Source organism: Ranitomeya variabilis, chromosome 2, assembly GCF_051348905.1.
Source record: "Ranitomeya variabilis isolate aRanVar5 chromosome 2, aRanVar5.hap1, whole genome shotgun sequence".
Classification (NCBI taxonomy): Eukaryota; Metazoa; Chordata; class Amphibia; order Anura; family Dendrobatidae; genus Ranitomeya; species Ranitomeya variabilis.
In genome coordinates, this window is record NC_135233.1 from 722,694,518 (window position 1) to 722,710,895 (window position 16,378).

General features: G+C 42.3%; 1 protein-coding gene across 9 annotated transcripts in view; it reads right to left on the reverse strand.

The window, feature by feature from the left end:
• Positions 1-16,378, reverse strand: part of FAM184A (family with sequence similarity 184 member A) — a 313,220-nt gene that overhangs the window by 13,499 nt on the left and 283,343 nt on the right. For 5 of the 9 annotated variants that reach the window (XM_077289549.1, XM_077289548.1, XM_077289545.1 and 2 more), the window contains 3 exons: positions 15,650-15,803; positions 12,372-12,499; positions 11,785-11,969 (listed from right to left, as the gene is read on the reverse strand). In XM_077289549.1, coding sequence (XP_077145664.1) covers positions 11,785-11,969; positions 12,372-12,499; positions 15,650-15,803 — 467 coding nt within the window. Of the gene's footprint in view, positions 1-10,575; positions 10,723-11,784; positions 11,970-12,371; positions 12,500-15,649; positions 15,804-16,378 lie in introns of all 9 variants that reach the window. The other 4 variants (XM_077289542.1, XM_077289543.1, XM_077289541.1 and 1 more) reach the window with 1 other exon arrangement.

Genomic DNA, 16,378 nt, shown 5'->3' on the forward strand with positions numbered 1-16,378 from the left:
CATTCTGTACAAAAATTGGCATGAGTGTCTCAAATTGTGCAGTTTCAGCTATAAGCTTACCTTCTGTATATTAGCATATCTGTATATAGACCTAACCTAGTCAGATATTAGGTTTTACCACTAGATCTATATAATCGGGGCATTTGCCAGCAATGAAAAATATTTACAAATTCTACACTTTCATAGCTGTCGATGTACAACTAATGGAAAACAGCAGTGTCAATGAAAGAACAATGGTCACAACAAAAGGATGGTTATACGCAGGACAGCTGGTAAGTGACTTATTCACAACCAAATTCAATATAGTGAATTTACAACTAGAATTTTTAGTTATGGATAAAGTACTAAACAAAGTGATTGATATTGCTGTAGGAGCCATATACACTCTTTTCTCTTAAAGCCAACCATTTGAAGTGAATCAAATACTATAGTTACAATATTGAGTTTGGTGGTGTTTCGGTAAGTGATGGGCATTTATGGCCTTGTTGGCCGGCCCACATAGCGTGAACAATGCATTTTTTCATCTACTTTGTTTTTTCTGCAGAAATTCTTCTGCATGGAAATGTTGTGATAAAGGGCTATTTACAAAAATTAAGTTATCCCCAATTCATAGGGGTTAATTTGCTAATTACTGGAGGTCCAAACACTGATCCCTCTGGCAAACAAGACTTAATACTTGGTGGGAAAACCCTTGTTGGCAAGCACAGCAGTCAGAAGATGTTTTTTGCAGTTGATGATGAGGTTTGCGCATATGTCAGGACTCAGGAATAATTTTGGTCCACTCCTCTTTGCAGATCATTTCTAAATCATTATGATTTTGAGGCTGTTGCTTGACAACTCGGAGCTTCAACTCCCTCCATAAGTTTTCTATGGGATTAAGGTCTGGAGACTGGCTAGGCCACTCCATGACCTTAATGTGCTTTTTTTGCTTTGTTGTCTTGGCTGTAGGTTTTGGGTCATTGTCTTGCTGGAAGACCCAGCCATGACACATTTTTAATGTCCTGGCGGAGGGAAGGAGGTTGTCACTCTGGATTTTACGGTACATGGCTCCATCTATTCTTCCATTGATATGGTGAAGTAGTCATGTGCCCTTAGAAGAGAAACACCCCCAAAACATAATGTTTCCACCTCTATGCTTGACAGTGGGGATGGTGTTATTTGGGTCATAGGTAGCATTTCTCTTCCTACAAACACGGCGAGTTGACTTAATGCCAAAGAGCTAAATTTTTGTCTCAACTGACCACAGCACCTTCTCCCAATCACTCACAGAATCATCCAGGTGTTCATTGGCAAACTTCAGATGGGCCTGCACATTGCTGCTTTGAGATCATTAACAAGTTCCCTTCGTGTAGTTTTAGGCTGATCTCACCTTCCTCATGATCAAGAATACTCCACTAGGTGAGATTTTGTATGATGCCCCAGATCGATGTCAATTGACAGTCATTTTGTATTTCTTCCATTTTCTTACTATTGCACCAACAGTTGTCTCCTTCTCACCCAGAGTCTTTCTTATGGTTTTGTAGCCCATTCCAGCTTTGTGCAGGTCTATGATCTTGTCCCTGACATCCTTATAAAGCTCTTTGGTCTTGCCCATGTTGTAGAGGTTAGAGTCTGACTAACTAAGTCTGTGGACAAGAGTCTTTTATAAAGGTGACTATGTAACACAGCTGTCTTTAATTCAGGTAACGAGTTGATGAGGAGCCAGAACTCTTAATGGTTGGTATGGGATCAAATACTTATTTCACATTGCAAAATGCAAATAAAGTTCTATAATTTGTACAACGTGATGTCCTGGATTTTATTTTTGATATTATATCTCAATGTTAAAATTAACCTACTCTTAAAATTATAGACTGTTCATGTATTTGTCAGTTGGCAAACTTACAAAATCAACAAGGGATCAATTACTTATTTCCCCCACTGTATATATGGGTAGTCCATATTCATAGAAACGTGACTATGAAGTACATGGGTTTTTAAACTAACTAAATAAAATGACATTTATTTTTTTTTATGGTTTACATGTATAAGGGCTCCATAGGATGATCGCATTGGTTGTTGATTGAGGGGACTATGTGTGGGCTCATATTGAATGTAGGGGACTATGGGGAGGCACATACTGTATATAGGGGAATGTCAGCATACTTACCATATTTTTCAGCGTATAAGATGATTGGGCGTATAAGACGACCCCCAACTTTTTGGTGGTCATCTTATACACTGGGTGTCGTCTTATATGGCTTGTGCAGGGAGTGGTCCCAGATGGTTCCCAAAATCTGGAGGAGAGGAGACTCTCCTTCAGGCCCTGGGATCCATATTCGTGTAAAATAAAAAGAGTAAAAATAAAAAATATGGATATACTTACCTTCCGACGGCCCCCGGAGTTCTCCCGGCTCTACACGATGCATGTGGCGGCTTCCATTCCCAAGGATGCATAGCGCGCCGCGAAGGACCTTTGTGACGTTGTGGTCGCATGGCCGCGACATCACAAAGGTCCTTTGCGGCGCGCAATGCATCCCTGGGAACGGAAGCCGCCGCATGCACCGCTGAGAACCGGGAGAACTCCCGGGGCTATTGGAGGGAAAGTATATCCATATTTTTTATTTTTATTCTTTTTTTTTTTAACACGAATATGGATCCCAGGGTCTGAAGGAGAATCTCCTCTCCTCCAGACCCTGGGAACCATCCGGGACTGCACCCTGCACCATATGCGGTGAATTCAGAGCTCCGCACATGCCGTACCCGCTGTATAAGACGACCCCCGACTTTTGAGAAGATTTTCAGTAGTTAAAAAGTCGTCTTATACGCCGGAAAATACAGTAATTCTGCTCAATATTAAGTCATACATTTAATATAAAAAATAATTATCATTAACATGGAAATATTAATATTGAGCAGAATTAATTTCAGCCTATTAGTGCAGCGTACAAAACATTCATGGTCTTTCATTTGGCTCCTTTGGAAAATGAAACTTCCACTCTTGCTCTATTTTGTATAGCGCCATGTTATTTATAGTGCAGTACATAAGGAAAAAACTTGTGCGTCTGATTACCCCTTCTTGCAACGTGATGCAACTATGTCACTATGAGGCACCCTTCACATGTCTGTGTTTCCGGTACGTGTTGCATCCATTTTTTTTCATGGATACCATATGTATCTCAGGCAGTAACCACTCTGTGCCGGTGAATAAAGGTGCCAGGCACAACAGGCAGGTACACAGCAACTACTTTATCAATCAGAATGACAACAGCAATCCCACCCGTTCAGCAGGGCAAAGCTCTGTTGACGTGATGGAAGCCTGTGAATTACAGGCAAAACCCGTCTGTGACCGCTCTGTGCTGCACAATAGGCAGATATGTAACAACTACCTGCCTATTCATGCTTAGGCACAATTTTTTTCTTTTTTTTAACAAAGCCCAGATATGCCCTTTAAAGGGAACTTGTCACCCCTAGAATCGAGGGTGAGCTAAGGCCACCGGCATCAGGGGCTTATCTACAGCATTCTGTAATGCTGTAGATAAGTCCCCGATGTAACCTAAATGATGAGAAAAAGAGGTTATATTATACTCACCCAGGGGCGAGCGGTCCGATCCTATGGGCGTCGCAATACGGTCCGGGGCCTCCCATCTTCATCAGATGACGTCCTCTTCTGGTCTTCACGCTGCGGCTCTGGCACAGGCATACTTTGTCTTCCCTGTTGAGGGCAGAGCAAAGTACTACAGTGCACAGGTGCCGGGCCTCTCTGACCTTTCCCTACGCACTGCAGTACTTTGCTCTGCCCTCAACAGGGAAGACAAAGTATGCCTGTGCCGGAGCCGCAGCATGAAGACCAGAAGAGGACGTCATTTGATGAAGATGGGAGGTACCGGACCGGACCGCGACACCCATCGGACCGGATCGGGACCGGGACCGCCCCTGGGTGAGTATGATATAACCTCTTTTTCTCTTCTTTTAGGATACATCGGGGGGCTTATCTACAGCATTCCAGAATGCTGTAGATAAGCCCCTGATACTGGTGGGCTTACCTCACCCTCGATTTTGGGGGTGACAGGTTCCCTTTAAAGAGGTTGTCCACTACTTTCAATTAACCCCCAATGTATCCCCCCGGGGCCCCTAATGAATTTTGTAAATACCTCCTGTTGCTGTTTTAGCCTGTGAGCGGTGCTATGCCAGTGGCTGAGTCCGGGTCACGTGACCCCCAGGCTGCAGCCGTCCCTAATTTCCGCCAACGTCGCGTCAATTTCCAGACTCTAGAAATTGACGTGACGTCATCAGCAGGTGTGACCCAGCCTCCAGAGACAGCAGTCAATCATCAAGAGTGACTGGGCTGTGGGTGGTGCTGGGGTCTGCGGGGCTGTGCTGGGATCTGTGGGCGAGGCGGGGTGGGTCTGCTGTCTGTGCTGGGATCTGCGGGCGGGGCGGGGGGGTCTGCGCAGTGGGTCTGCGCGGTGGGTCTGCTAGCTGTGCTGGGATCTGTGGGTGGGGGTCTGCGCGGTGGGTCTGCTGGCTGTGCTGGGATCTGCAGGAGGGGCGGGGGGTCTGCACGGTGGATCTGCTGGCTGTGCTGGGATCTCCAGGCGGTGCGATGCTGGGGTCTGCGGGGCTGTGCGGTGGGTCTGCTGGTTGTGCTGGGGTCTGCGGGCAGGCCGTACTGGGGTCTGCTTCGGGTGGGGGGGTCATTGGTGTGTGTGTGTGTCTGTGTGCAGGCATCGTCCGATGGGACTGCAAGTCCCATTCGCCTATGCCTGCTACAGTGACAGTGAGTGACACATTAGCCAATGATGGGACAGTAGTAGTCCCATCATCCGGCTAATGTATTGAATGAAAAAAAAAAAAACACATACAGATATACAGTACATACAGTACATACAACATACATATAGACATAAAACATAGATACAGTACACACAACATACATATAGACATACAACATATATAGACATACAGTACATACATACAATACATACAACATACATATAGACATACAACATACATACAGTACATACAAAATACATACAGTACATACATATAGACATACAGTACATACAACATATAGAGATACAACATACAGTACATACAACATACATATAGACATACAACATACATATAGACATACAGTACATACATAGACATACAACATACAGTACATACATATAGACATACAGTACACATACACAACACATACAGTACATACAGCAGAGTAGATACTGACCATCACCTTGATCCCCGATGCCATTGCTCACCTGTAAAAAATATTAAAATAATAGACCAACAATATACTCCCTGATCCGTAGATATCCAATTAATACGAGTGTCCCACGACGATCTCCCGTGGAGAGCAGCCACATCAGCTGATACGACCGCTCTCCAGGGGCTCCAGAATACAATGACGGAAGGTATTCCTCCGCCGCTGTGAGAAATAGTCCCTACTCTCACTTGTGGCACTGCTGTGTGGGAAAATTTCCACGCAGCTTTGCATCTGAACTAAGGTAACCTCAGTGATGCACTGCAGGAGCCATTGTCTCCTGTCAGTGTGTCACTGGAGGCCCTATAGAGCAGTGACATCACCCGATGTCACAGTTCTATAGGGGAAATCGTCGTGGGACACTCGTTATTAATTGGACTACGGTGGAAAGGTAGTATACGGTTGGTTTATTATTTTTAATTTTTTGCAGGCGATCGAGTATGGTAAGTATGGTGAAATTAAGAATATTAAAATACTTTTTTCTGGCTGTGTCTTTTTTTTTTATCTCTTTCACTTCTATAGGATTAATAATTGATAGGTGTCTTATTGACGCCTCTCCATTATTAACCGGGCTTAATGTCACCTTACAGTAGCAAGGTGATATTAACCCCTTATTACCTCATATCTCACCGCTACAAGGGAGTGGGAAGAGAGGAGCTAAATGCCGGAATCTTACAGATGCACCATTTTCTGGGGCGACTGCAGGCTGGTATTTGTATCCTTGAGGGGGCCAATGTCCATGGCCCCTCTCTAGGCTATGAATATCAGCCCGCAGCTGTCTGCGTAGCCTTTGTGGCTATAAAATATAGGGGGACCCCACATCATTTTTGGGGGGATCCCCCTATTTTACTAGCCAGTAAAGGTTATGCAGGCAGCTGTGGGCTGACATTCATAGTCTGGGAGGGGGCCATGGGAATTACCCCCTTCCCAGGCTACAAATATTGGCCATCGGCTTTCCCCCTCTGGCGCAGAAAATTGAGCGGGAGCCCACACCATTTTTTTTTAACTAACACATATTGTTCATTAACCCCTTTCTGCCAGCTGACGGAATAGTACATCAGCTGGCAGTATTCCCCACTTTGAGGTGGGCTCCGGCGGGGAGTGGTGGTGGTAATGTATCTATGTAGTAAGCTTGGTTTTGCTCCCATATATATGCAGTAAGCTTGGTTTTGTTCCCATATCTACATAGTAATATCAGTTATGATACCATTTACTAGCAGTAAGCTTGGTTCTGGTACCATATCTATGCAGTAAACTTGGCTCTATTACCATATTTATGTAGGAGCCTTGGTTCTGTTCCTGTATCCATGTAGTAAACTTAGCAAACATGTTTCTGTTCTCATATCTCTGTAGTAAGCTTGGTTCTGTTCACGTATCTATGTAGTAACCTTGATTGTGCTCCCAGATCTCTGTAGTAAGCTTGGTTCTGCTTCCATATCTCTGTAGTAAGCTCGGTTCTGCTCACATATCTCTATAGTAACCTTGGTTCTGCTCCCATATCTCTGTAGTAAGATTGATTCTGCTTCCTTATCTCTGTAGTAAGCTCGGTTCTGCTCACATATCTACAGTTAGGTCCATATATATTTGGACAGAGACAACATTTTTCTAATTTTGGTTATAGACATTACCACAATGAATTTTAAACAAAACAATTCAGATGCAGTTGAAGTTCAGACTTTCAGCTTTCATTTGAGGGTATCCACATTAAAATTGGATGAACAGTTTAGGAGTTTCAGCTCCTTAACATGTGCGACCCTGTTTTTAAAGGGACCAAAAGTAATTGGACAATTGACTCCAAGGCTATTTCATGAACAGGTGTGGGCAATCCCTTTGTTATGTCATTCTCAATTATGCAGATAAAAGGCCTGGAGTTGATTTGAGATGTGGTGCTTGCATTTGGAAGGTTTTGCTGTGAAGTAAACATGCGGTCAAAGGAGCTCTCCTTGCAGGTGAAACAAGCCATCCTTAAGCTGCGAAAACAGAAAAAAACAAGCTGAGAAATTGCTACAATATTAGGAGTGGCAAAATCTACAGTTTGGTACATCCTGAGAAAGAAAGAAAGCACTGGTGAACTCATCAATGCAAAAAGACCTGGGCGCCCACGGAAGACAACAGTGGTGGATGATCGCAGAATAATCTCCATGGTGAAGAGAAACCCCTTCACAACAGCCAACCAAGTGACCAACACTCTCCAGGAGGTCGGCATATCAATATCCAAATCTACCATAAAGAGAAGACTGCATGAAAGTAAATACAGAGGGTTCACTGCATGGTGCAAGCCACTCATAAGCATCAAGAATAAAAAGGCTATACTGGACTTTGCTAAAAAACATCTAAAAAAGCCAGCACAGTTCTGGAAGAACATTCTTTGGACAGATGAAACCATGATCAACCTCTACCAGAATGATGGAAAGAGAAAAGTATGGTGAAGGCGTGGTACAGCTCATGATCCAAAGCATACCACATCATCTGTAAAACACGGCGGAGGCAGTGTGATGGCTTGGGCATGCATGGCTGCCAGTGGCACTGGGTCACTAGTGTTTATTGATGATGTGACACAGGACAGAAGCAGCCGAATGAATTCTGAGGTATTCAGAGCCATACTGTGTGCTCAGATCCAGCCAAATGCAGCCAAACTGATGGGTCGTCGTTTCATCCTACAGATGGACAATGACCAAAAACATAAAGCCAAAGCATCCCAGGAGTCTATTAAAGCAAAGAAGTGGAATATTCTTGAATGGCCAAGTCAGTCACCTGATCTCAACCCAATTGAGCATGCATTTCACTTGTTAAAGACTAAACTTCAGACAGAAAGGCCCACAAACAAACAGCAACTGAAAACCACCGCAGTGAAGGCCTGGCAGAGCATCAAAAAGGAGGAAACACAGCGTCTGGTGATGTCCATGAGTTCAAGACTTCAGGCAGTCATTGCCAGCCAAGGGTTTTCAACCAAGTACTAAAAATGAACATTTTATTTAAAATTATTGAATCTGTCCAATTACTTTTGGTCCTTTTAAAAACAGGGTGGCACATGTTAAGGAGCTGAAACTCTTAAACCCTTCATCCGATTTTAATGTGGATACCCTCAAATGAAAGCTGAAAGTCTGAACTTCAACTGCATCTGAATTGTTTTGTTTAAAATTCATTGTGGTATTGTCTATAACCAAAACTAGAAAAATGTTGTCTCTGTCCAAATATATATGGACCTAACTGTATATAGTAAGCTTGTTCCTGCTCTCATATCTCTGTAATAAGCTTGGTTCTGTTCACGTATCTATGTAGTAACCTTGATTGTGCTCCCATATCTCTGTAGTAAGATTGGTTCTGTTACCATATCTCTGTAGTAAACTTGGTTCTGCTCTCATATCTCTGTAGTAAGCTTGGTCCTCCTCCAATATGTCTGTAGTAAGCTTGCTTCTGCTCCCATATCTCTACAGTAAGCTCAGTCCTGCTCCCTTATCTCTGTAGTAAGCTCTGTTCTGCTCCGATATTTCTGTAGTAAGCTTGATTCTGATCCCATATCTCTGCAGTAAGCTCGGTTCTGCTCACATATCTCTGTCATAAACTCGGTTCTGCTCCCTTATCTCTGTAGTAAGCTCAGTTCTTCTTCCATATCTCTGCAGTAGGCTCGGTTCTGTTCTCTTATGTTTGTAGTAAGCTCCTTGCCTTTCCCATATCTATGTAGTAATCTTGGTTCTGTTCTCGTATCTATGTAGTCAGTTAGTTCAGTTGCTATGTCTATGTAATCAGTTTGCTTCTGTTTCAGTATCTATGTAGGCAGTAAGCTCGGTTCTATTCCTCTATGTATGCAGCAAGCTCCGTTCTGTTACCATATCCATATACTTGGGGTCAGAGATAAGCAGGCCAAAGGTGGGCCATCGCGACTCGAGGGCCACTGCCTCGTGGTTGCCCCTCAAAATGTGCCAGGAAGCCTGTGGTTGTCGTGATGCTCAACAAAAATGTGGTTGTAATCGAGTCCATCCATTTGCGGCTTGTTAGTGTCTCTCTGCTCTGGTGTAATAAATTTACTTGTTTCTGCCATCCATTCCCAAAACTTACACGGTGAGAGCTCTGTCCTCAATCTTTATTAGTATATCTGCTCCTCCCTGTAACTGGTGACCCCACACACTTCTGTTTCAATAAATTACTTACCATTGATCACATCATTGACACCCCCTTCTTGATGTCACTCACCTCCCTATATACGTAAGTATATTCTCTGACTCGCTGGGAGGACATTTGCATTCTCCCTGTTGCTGACTGTATGCCATTACCTTACTGCTTTGTTCTATTTGTGATAACTGCTGCTGCCCCAATATACAGCTCTGGCAAAAATTAAGAGACCACTGCAAAATGTTCAGTTTGTCTGATTTTCCTCTTTATAGGTATATTTTTTTAGTAAAATGTAAATAGTTCGTTGTCCAGTGGGTGGTCCTACTCAGTGATTGACAGTCTTCATTGTATGACTGCGCATGCAGAGAGCTATTAATCACTGAGTAGGACCGCCCACTGGACTCAGAAGTATGCAAATATCAGGGATTTCAATTAATAAAATATAGGTTATACTGAATCATTTCCAAAACACCTATATATCATCCTGTTCAAATTCTCCTTCTCTATACCATGATGTCTAAATATCAGAATACATGTATAACGTGAGAGGTTCACAGGTGATTACAAACTGTAGAGAACAGTGTTCCCCAACTCCGGCCCTCAAGAGCCATCAACAGATCATGTTTTCAGGATTTCCTTAGTATTACACAGGTGTTACTAGCATCAACTGGACGACCAAGAATCCCATCACCTGTGTAATACTAAAGAAATCGTGAAAACATAATATGTTGGTGGCTCTTGAGGGCCGGAGTTGGGGAACACTGCTGTAGAAGGACAGAACTACTGTTAGTACAATCATTTTGTCAACATATGTGCATGTTGTCTACAGAACATCCCCAGTTTAAATTGGGAGATGTGCTGTCGACATGGATGATTTGCAAGTTCAGAAGACAATTCAGCCAAGAAACGAGCGTTTTGCACATTCATTGGATGGTTGGTGGCATTACACATGCCATTGATTGGGAAAGCGAGTTCGCCCAATTATTGGGCTGTTTTGTTGTACCTCCCAATATCAACATGGCCAGAGTACTAGAATTTAGGCTTATATTGTAGCTGATTATGTTGACTGATTAGTTGTTGCACCACAGCACAGCAAAATTGGTTAGTATTCGTTAGTAACACAGTGATTGAGGTTTGAAAAGTTAGTGGTAGAAAAATGATAATAGCTGCACTAATGGCAATTTTCAAAAAACGTATCTTGGTTTACTGGAACTTACGAAACTTGCAAGGCAGAATTTTTTTCCATGAGCATCGCTTGTGTCTTTGCAAATTCTGCCACTAAAACTTGCTTCTCTCTGATGTTGGCTGCTGTTAAGTCATTGATATCTTCCTCGTGTTTCTTGTTTAAGTCTTGCTCATGTGTCCTTTTTTTCAAAGAAATTCAGTATGTGTATGCTTAAACATCTTTGAAAACCATTTTTACTTAAGCGTTATACATATTTTATTAATGCCTCACATGAAATATAAACCAGCATTTTTGTTCCAGGAGCTGTGCAAACGTTTAACATTTAATGAAGCGGTACACTCAAAACAATGCTGTGTATTCTGGACCCAATTGTTCCTAAAAAAATGTATTCAAGTGGCAAAAAGGGGGATTTATCACAGTTTTATCTAGTACACAGTGACGCAAAGCTTTTCTACTAAGGGCAGGACATTGTAATGTATGGCCATCACCATTGGTCAAAGTCCATGTGAAAACTATAGGGGCAAACCAGGGAAAGAACAGTGTAACATTCGATCGCTTAGGCTACTTTCACACTAGCGTCATACGACGCACGACGCAATGCGCTGCCCCATTGTGAGCTCCGGGGAGGAGGGGGCGGAAATGGCAGACACGACGCACCAAAAAACGTTACATGCAACATTTTTTGGTGCCAACGGTCCGCCAGAACACGACGCAACCATCGCACGACGGTTGCGACGTGTGTCAATGCGTCGCAATGCGTCGCTAATGAAAGCCAATGGGGAAAAAACGCATCCTGCAGACAACTTTGCAGGATGCGTTTTTTCACCAAAACGACGGATTGCGACGTGCGTCGTACGACGCTAATGTGAAAGCAGCCTTATATGTAAAGTGCCTCCTCAGTATAAAGGTGTTACCAGTCATTGTAATCCTGCCTGTGATGCTAATGAGACTGCAGAAAAGTCTTCTGTAAAGAACAGGAAGTATAACATTGCCCAAGTGGCTAGTGTGGAAACTGCAAGAGTTCTATTTTTTATACAGATTGTCATATAAAAATGAAAAAATACGCTTAATGCAAAAACCAGATTTAAACAAAAGGTCTCTGAGGACACAAGCCTTTTAACATATTCAATAACTGGAAGCTTTAATGCCACTCTTATTATATGGATTCTTTAAATGTTTATTATGATGACAGCATTTAATTTACATCTCATATAGGGTAGAACCAGACTCCATGGTGTACCTTATTTGCTGATTGGCATCGCTGCGTATTCGGAGGATCTCTTTTCCCTTAAATTCCAGCTCCTTAGTCAGAGTGTTAATACTCTCATGCAGTATCAGCAGCTCTTTGTTTAGGTTAGAAACATGTTGCTCTTGATGCTTGAGCTGTTTCTCAAGTTCTGATATTCGTCCTAAATACTCCAATTCCTGTAAAGATAGAGCGTTCTAATCAGCAATTATTTTCCTCCTTTCTTTATGTTCCTGTATAATTCTTAGGAGCGGGTCCTCTACATACACTGGCTGGGGAATCCAATCGAGGTAAAAATGGGTGTAGCACAGTATTATAATCAATGACAGCAAAGGATCATTTGAATATTAATGTGAAGAAACAATAATTAATCATTAATCTTGTCATGAAGATTATATAAACTTTAGGGGAAACCCAATGGATCCTTTTAATGCATCAATAATATCCCACTGCTCACAGTTTGGATCCATCATTCTATGGATCTCTTACAGGGTAATGATTTCTGTTCTAAATGGAAACATTGATGTTATTGTGAATGCTGAAAATACTCATAGTCTTTCTAAAATAATTCATTGCTATACCTGATGCCTGTTAAGCTCTTTCTGCCTGTCCAGTTCTGACGCAGCAGCTTCTATTTCCTGCTGGTGGTGATTCCTCAACTGGTCAATGGCCGCCGCATGCTGGTGATTGAGCTCTGAACGCAAGGATGCTGCAAAGCAAGCAATATATACATCACAAATCACAAATTAATGAAATGTTTACAATGTTCCATGTGTCCATTATGATCACACTAAGGATGTATTAGCTACCCTGATTAGTTATTCTGTACATCGTAAGAAAAATCTGGTCCATATGGAATAAGCATCTGGGAACAGCTTTTGCGTCAGAAAAGATGCCTTTATTATCACAATAACCTGTTACAAGTCTGATTATTAGCTGGTTAATGCTCAACCTCTACGTATCACTATACTGCACAATAAGGACTGTCTCTTTTAAAAAAAGGTAAGGCCCGTGGCTTTATGCCTTAAGTCAGGGGTGCACAACACTTTTTGGCTCAAGGATCACATTGTCATACCGAATCTGAAGAGCCGCAAAAAAATGTGAAGAGGTACTTACATGAATACATCAGCAGAACCACCATCAGTACCTCAATACATCATTAGAACCAAGTTTTGAGTATTCGAGAAGGATTTGAACAGTTTCTGCTCCAAAAATGAACACACCCAAACTTACACTGAGCTTTGAGAGCAGAAACTCAACCAAATACTCCTCATAATTTCAAAATTAAGTGTTGAGGATTTTTCAGTTTTAACAAGCATGTTATGGATTGCTACATGATCAGAACCACCATCAGAACAGGAATGCAGCACCAGGATCACTGTCAGTACAGGAATACATCACCAAGGTTAGTACAGTAGTACAGTGATCAATTGCCTTTTCAGGTCAGTCCTATATACACTTGTATCACATGAACCTGCAACCTCCAGTGTGTCCTTAACAATGATAAGGAGATACTGCTGAATTGTGCATTATGATCAGATATTGGACTGCAAAGAGCCCATATACTGTTCTTGCACAGGGCCTCTTCTGTCTGTGTTTGCTACTCTATCTATCTATCTATCCCATATCTATCTATCTATCTATCTATCTATCTGTCTATCTATCTATCATTTTATCCAACTATCTGTCTAATCTAATGTTTTTCCTTATTTCTTAGGCCTGTCTATCACTCTATATATCACATTACCATGTCATTCCATCTAGAATTTATCCAGAAAACTATCTACATTTGGTAGAAGTAATTTAGAGATTGACCTACAGATGAAGATCAACAAATTGCTGCACAATAGTGTCCCCCACACACTGCCCCTCTGTTGTGCTCATAGTAACACCAACACCCTCCTACTACAATAGGATATTTAATTAGCCCCCATACGTTGGGGCGGGGGCTAACAAGCCCTAGCCCCGCCGCCACAGTGTTCACCTATATTCACATCTGATAGACGCAAAAACAGTTATATATAGTAAGTTGAGAGCTGGCGTTTCCCGGTTCTTTGCAGGCCGCATGCTGTGCAGGCCTGTCTTAAGTTGATCCATGGTAAAACCCACTGATTTTTTCTCCGGTTGTAAAGGAAAAGCCATGGTGGAAATTATCAGGTGATCCTGGATTATGTCCCCATAGACCCACTACTTTCATCTGTCAATTGTCAATGGCCATGAGAACTCTTCCACACCAAATGAATATACAGTACACGTATACAGACAGGTGTCTACACATTTAGTGATTCCGAGACAGATATTAGGGTGTGATCACATTTTTTTGGGGCTGAGTTTTCCAAGCAGAGACTTTCCAAAAATCATAAGCAGTTAAAAACCACAAATTATGATTAAAGATTTGATCTGAAACCACAGAAAAAAAACCTCATTGTAAACACACCATTACCACAGTTTTGCAATGTTTTGAGATTTGGAAAGTTTCCTTTTAGTGTCCACTCAATTTCTGCTGGGGAGCCAGTGCTGCTCTGCCCTGATCTATTGGGACGTCTACTGACACATTGTGAGGTGACCTAGAAGATTACTTAAGGTACTGTCCCAATTGGCTACACCTTGTTGAGGTGGAATGGCATTCACACTTTATTGATCAAAATAGTGTTAACTAAGTACCCATGTACTATTACTATTCAATTACTTTATTACAAGGTATAGGCTCATTTTCTTTTTGTCTCTTGTTCTGTCTGTTGTTAGAGGAGGGATTTCTATTCCTTCGCAGGCTTTTTCTGTCTTAGGTACCGAAGCTATGAAGAATAAAACAGCAAGACACTCTTCTGTTGTCTATCTGAATAATCTCCCAAATTTATTGACAGGCTGATATCTTATAGTACAAGATCAAGTGGAAATGAGGCATTAAATGACAATATTGTGAATGCAGACCTATAAATTGCACTTATATCAACATATGCCCTGGCTCATTTCTTGTTTGTTTGTTTTTTTGTTTCCATTTCTGCTTCAAAAACTCCTTGAAAAGCTACGTACACATAGGCTAAGGCTACTTTCACACATCAGGTTTTTGCCGTCAGGCTAAATCCAGCTTAATTTAAAAAAACCGGATCAGGCGAATGTTGCCGCCGGATCAGGTTTTTTTCCCATAGACTTGTATTAGTGCCGGATTGCATCGGATGACATTGCGTTTCGTCCAGTTTTAGCCGGATCGCAAATCTGCCGCTTCCGGTTTCTTGAAAAAACGTCCATTGCAATGTTTTTTTGTCTCCGGCGAAAAAGCCTTAAGTGCCGGATCCGGCGCTTCCGGCTGTTTGCTATAATGAAAGCCTATGGGATCCGGAAGGTGCCGGATCTGGAAAAAGGCGGATCCGGCGGCCTGATCCGGGTTTGTAAACTGAGCATGCTCCAAATTTTTTTTTATCCAATACTCTAGATAGGCTAGCCGGATCCGTCGCATCAGTTTTTCAAAATCTGTGCCGGATCCAGTTTTTCCAACATTCGCCGAATTTAGCCTGACACTGAAAACCTGATGTGTGAAAGTAGCCTTAGGCAGTGCAGCTTGGACAGGTGATGCAAATTGAAAACCATTTTGAAAACTTCAGCGATTTTCATTAATGTGTGTGTTTCTTGTCACACGTCACATAACAAACATGTTCAGAAACTGCATTAAATTGACCTGCGATACCAATCCCTATCTCAGACAACACCTTTATATTTTGCTTTCTCATTTCTTTGAAACATCCACAATTTCTTTTGATCACTTTAGTCCAAAACAATGGATCTTCATAAATGATGCTCTGAGGCTTGTCATATCTAAGATATAGGGAGAGTACAGTATGTGCATGCAGAATGTGCTCACCTAGCATGGCTTTTCCCTCATCTTCCAGTTCAAAGCGCAGGGTTTGAAGCTCCTGTTCCATCTCCAGTCGCAGCATGTCCATGACCTGTTTGTGGGCATCTTTTACAGACTGAAGCTCCTCAGAATATTTCTGATGTAAACGATCTTCCAGATCCTAGGAAGCAGAATAAGGATATATAACCCGTACACGTCTTAAGCTGAAAGATAAATTGCACATACGAAGACAAGACAAGAAAATTGGGCAAATTATCTCAAAGAGCAGAACAGACTGCTTTAATGCTGGGACAGCAATCGTCTACTAAATCATGCATCTTGTCAGTGAACAGCAGTTGTTGGTGTTTAACCCCTTAAGGTACCTTCACACTGAACAACTTAACAACGATAACGATAGCGATCCGTGACGTTGCAGGGTCCTGGATAGCGATATCGTTGTGTTTGACACGCAGCAGCGATCTGGATCCTGCTGTGACATCGTTGGTCGGAGCTAGAAGTCTGGAACTTTATTTGGTCGTCAGATCGGCGTGTATCGTTGTGTTTGACAGCAAAAGCAACGATGCCAGCGATGTTTTACAATGGTAACCAGGGTAAATATCGGGTTACTAAGCGCAGGGCCGCGCTTAGTAACCCGATATTTACCCTGGTTACCATTGTAAAAGTAAAAAAAAAACAGTACATACTCACCTTCTGATGTCTGTCACGTCCCCCGGCATCCGCGCTGCTGCTCAGAGC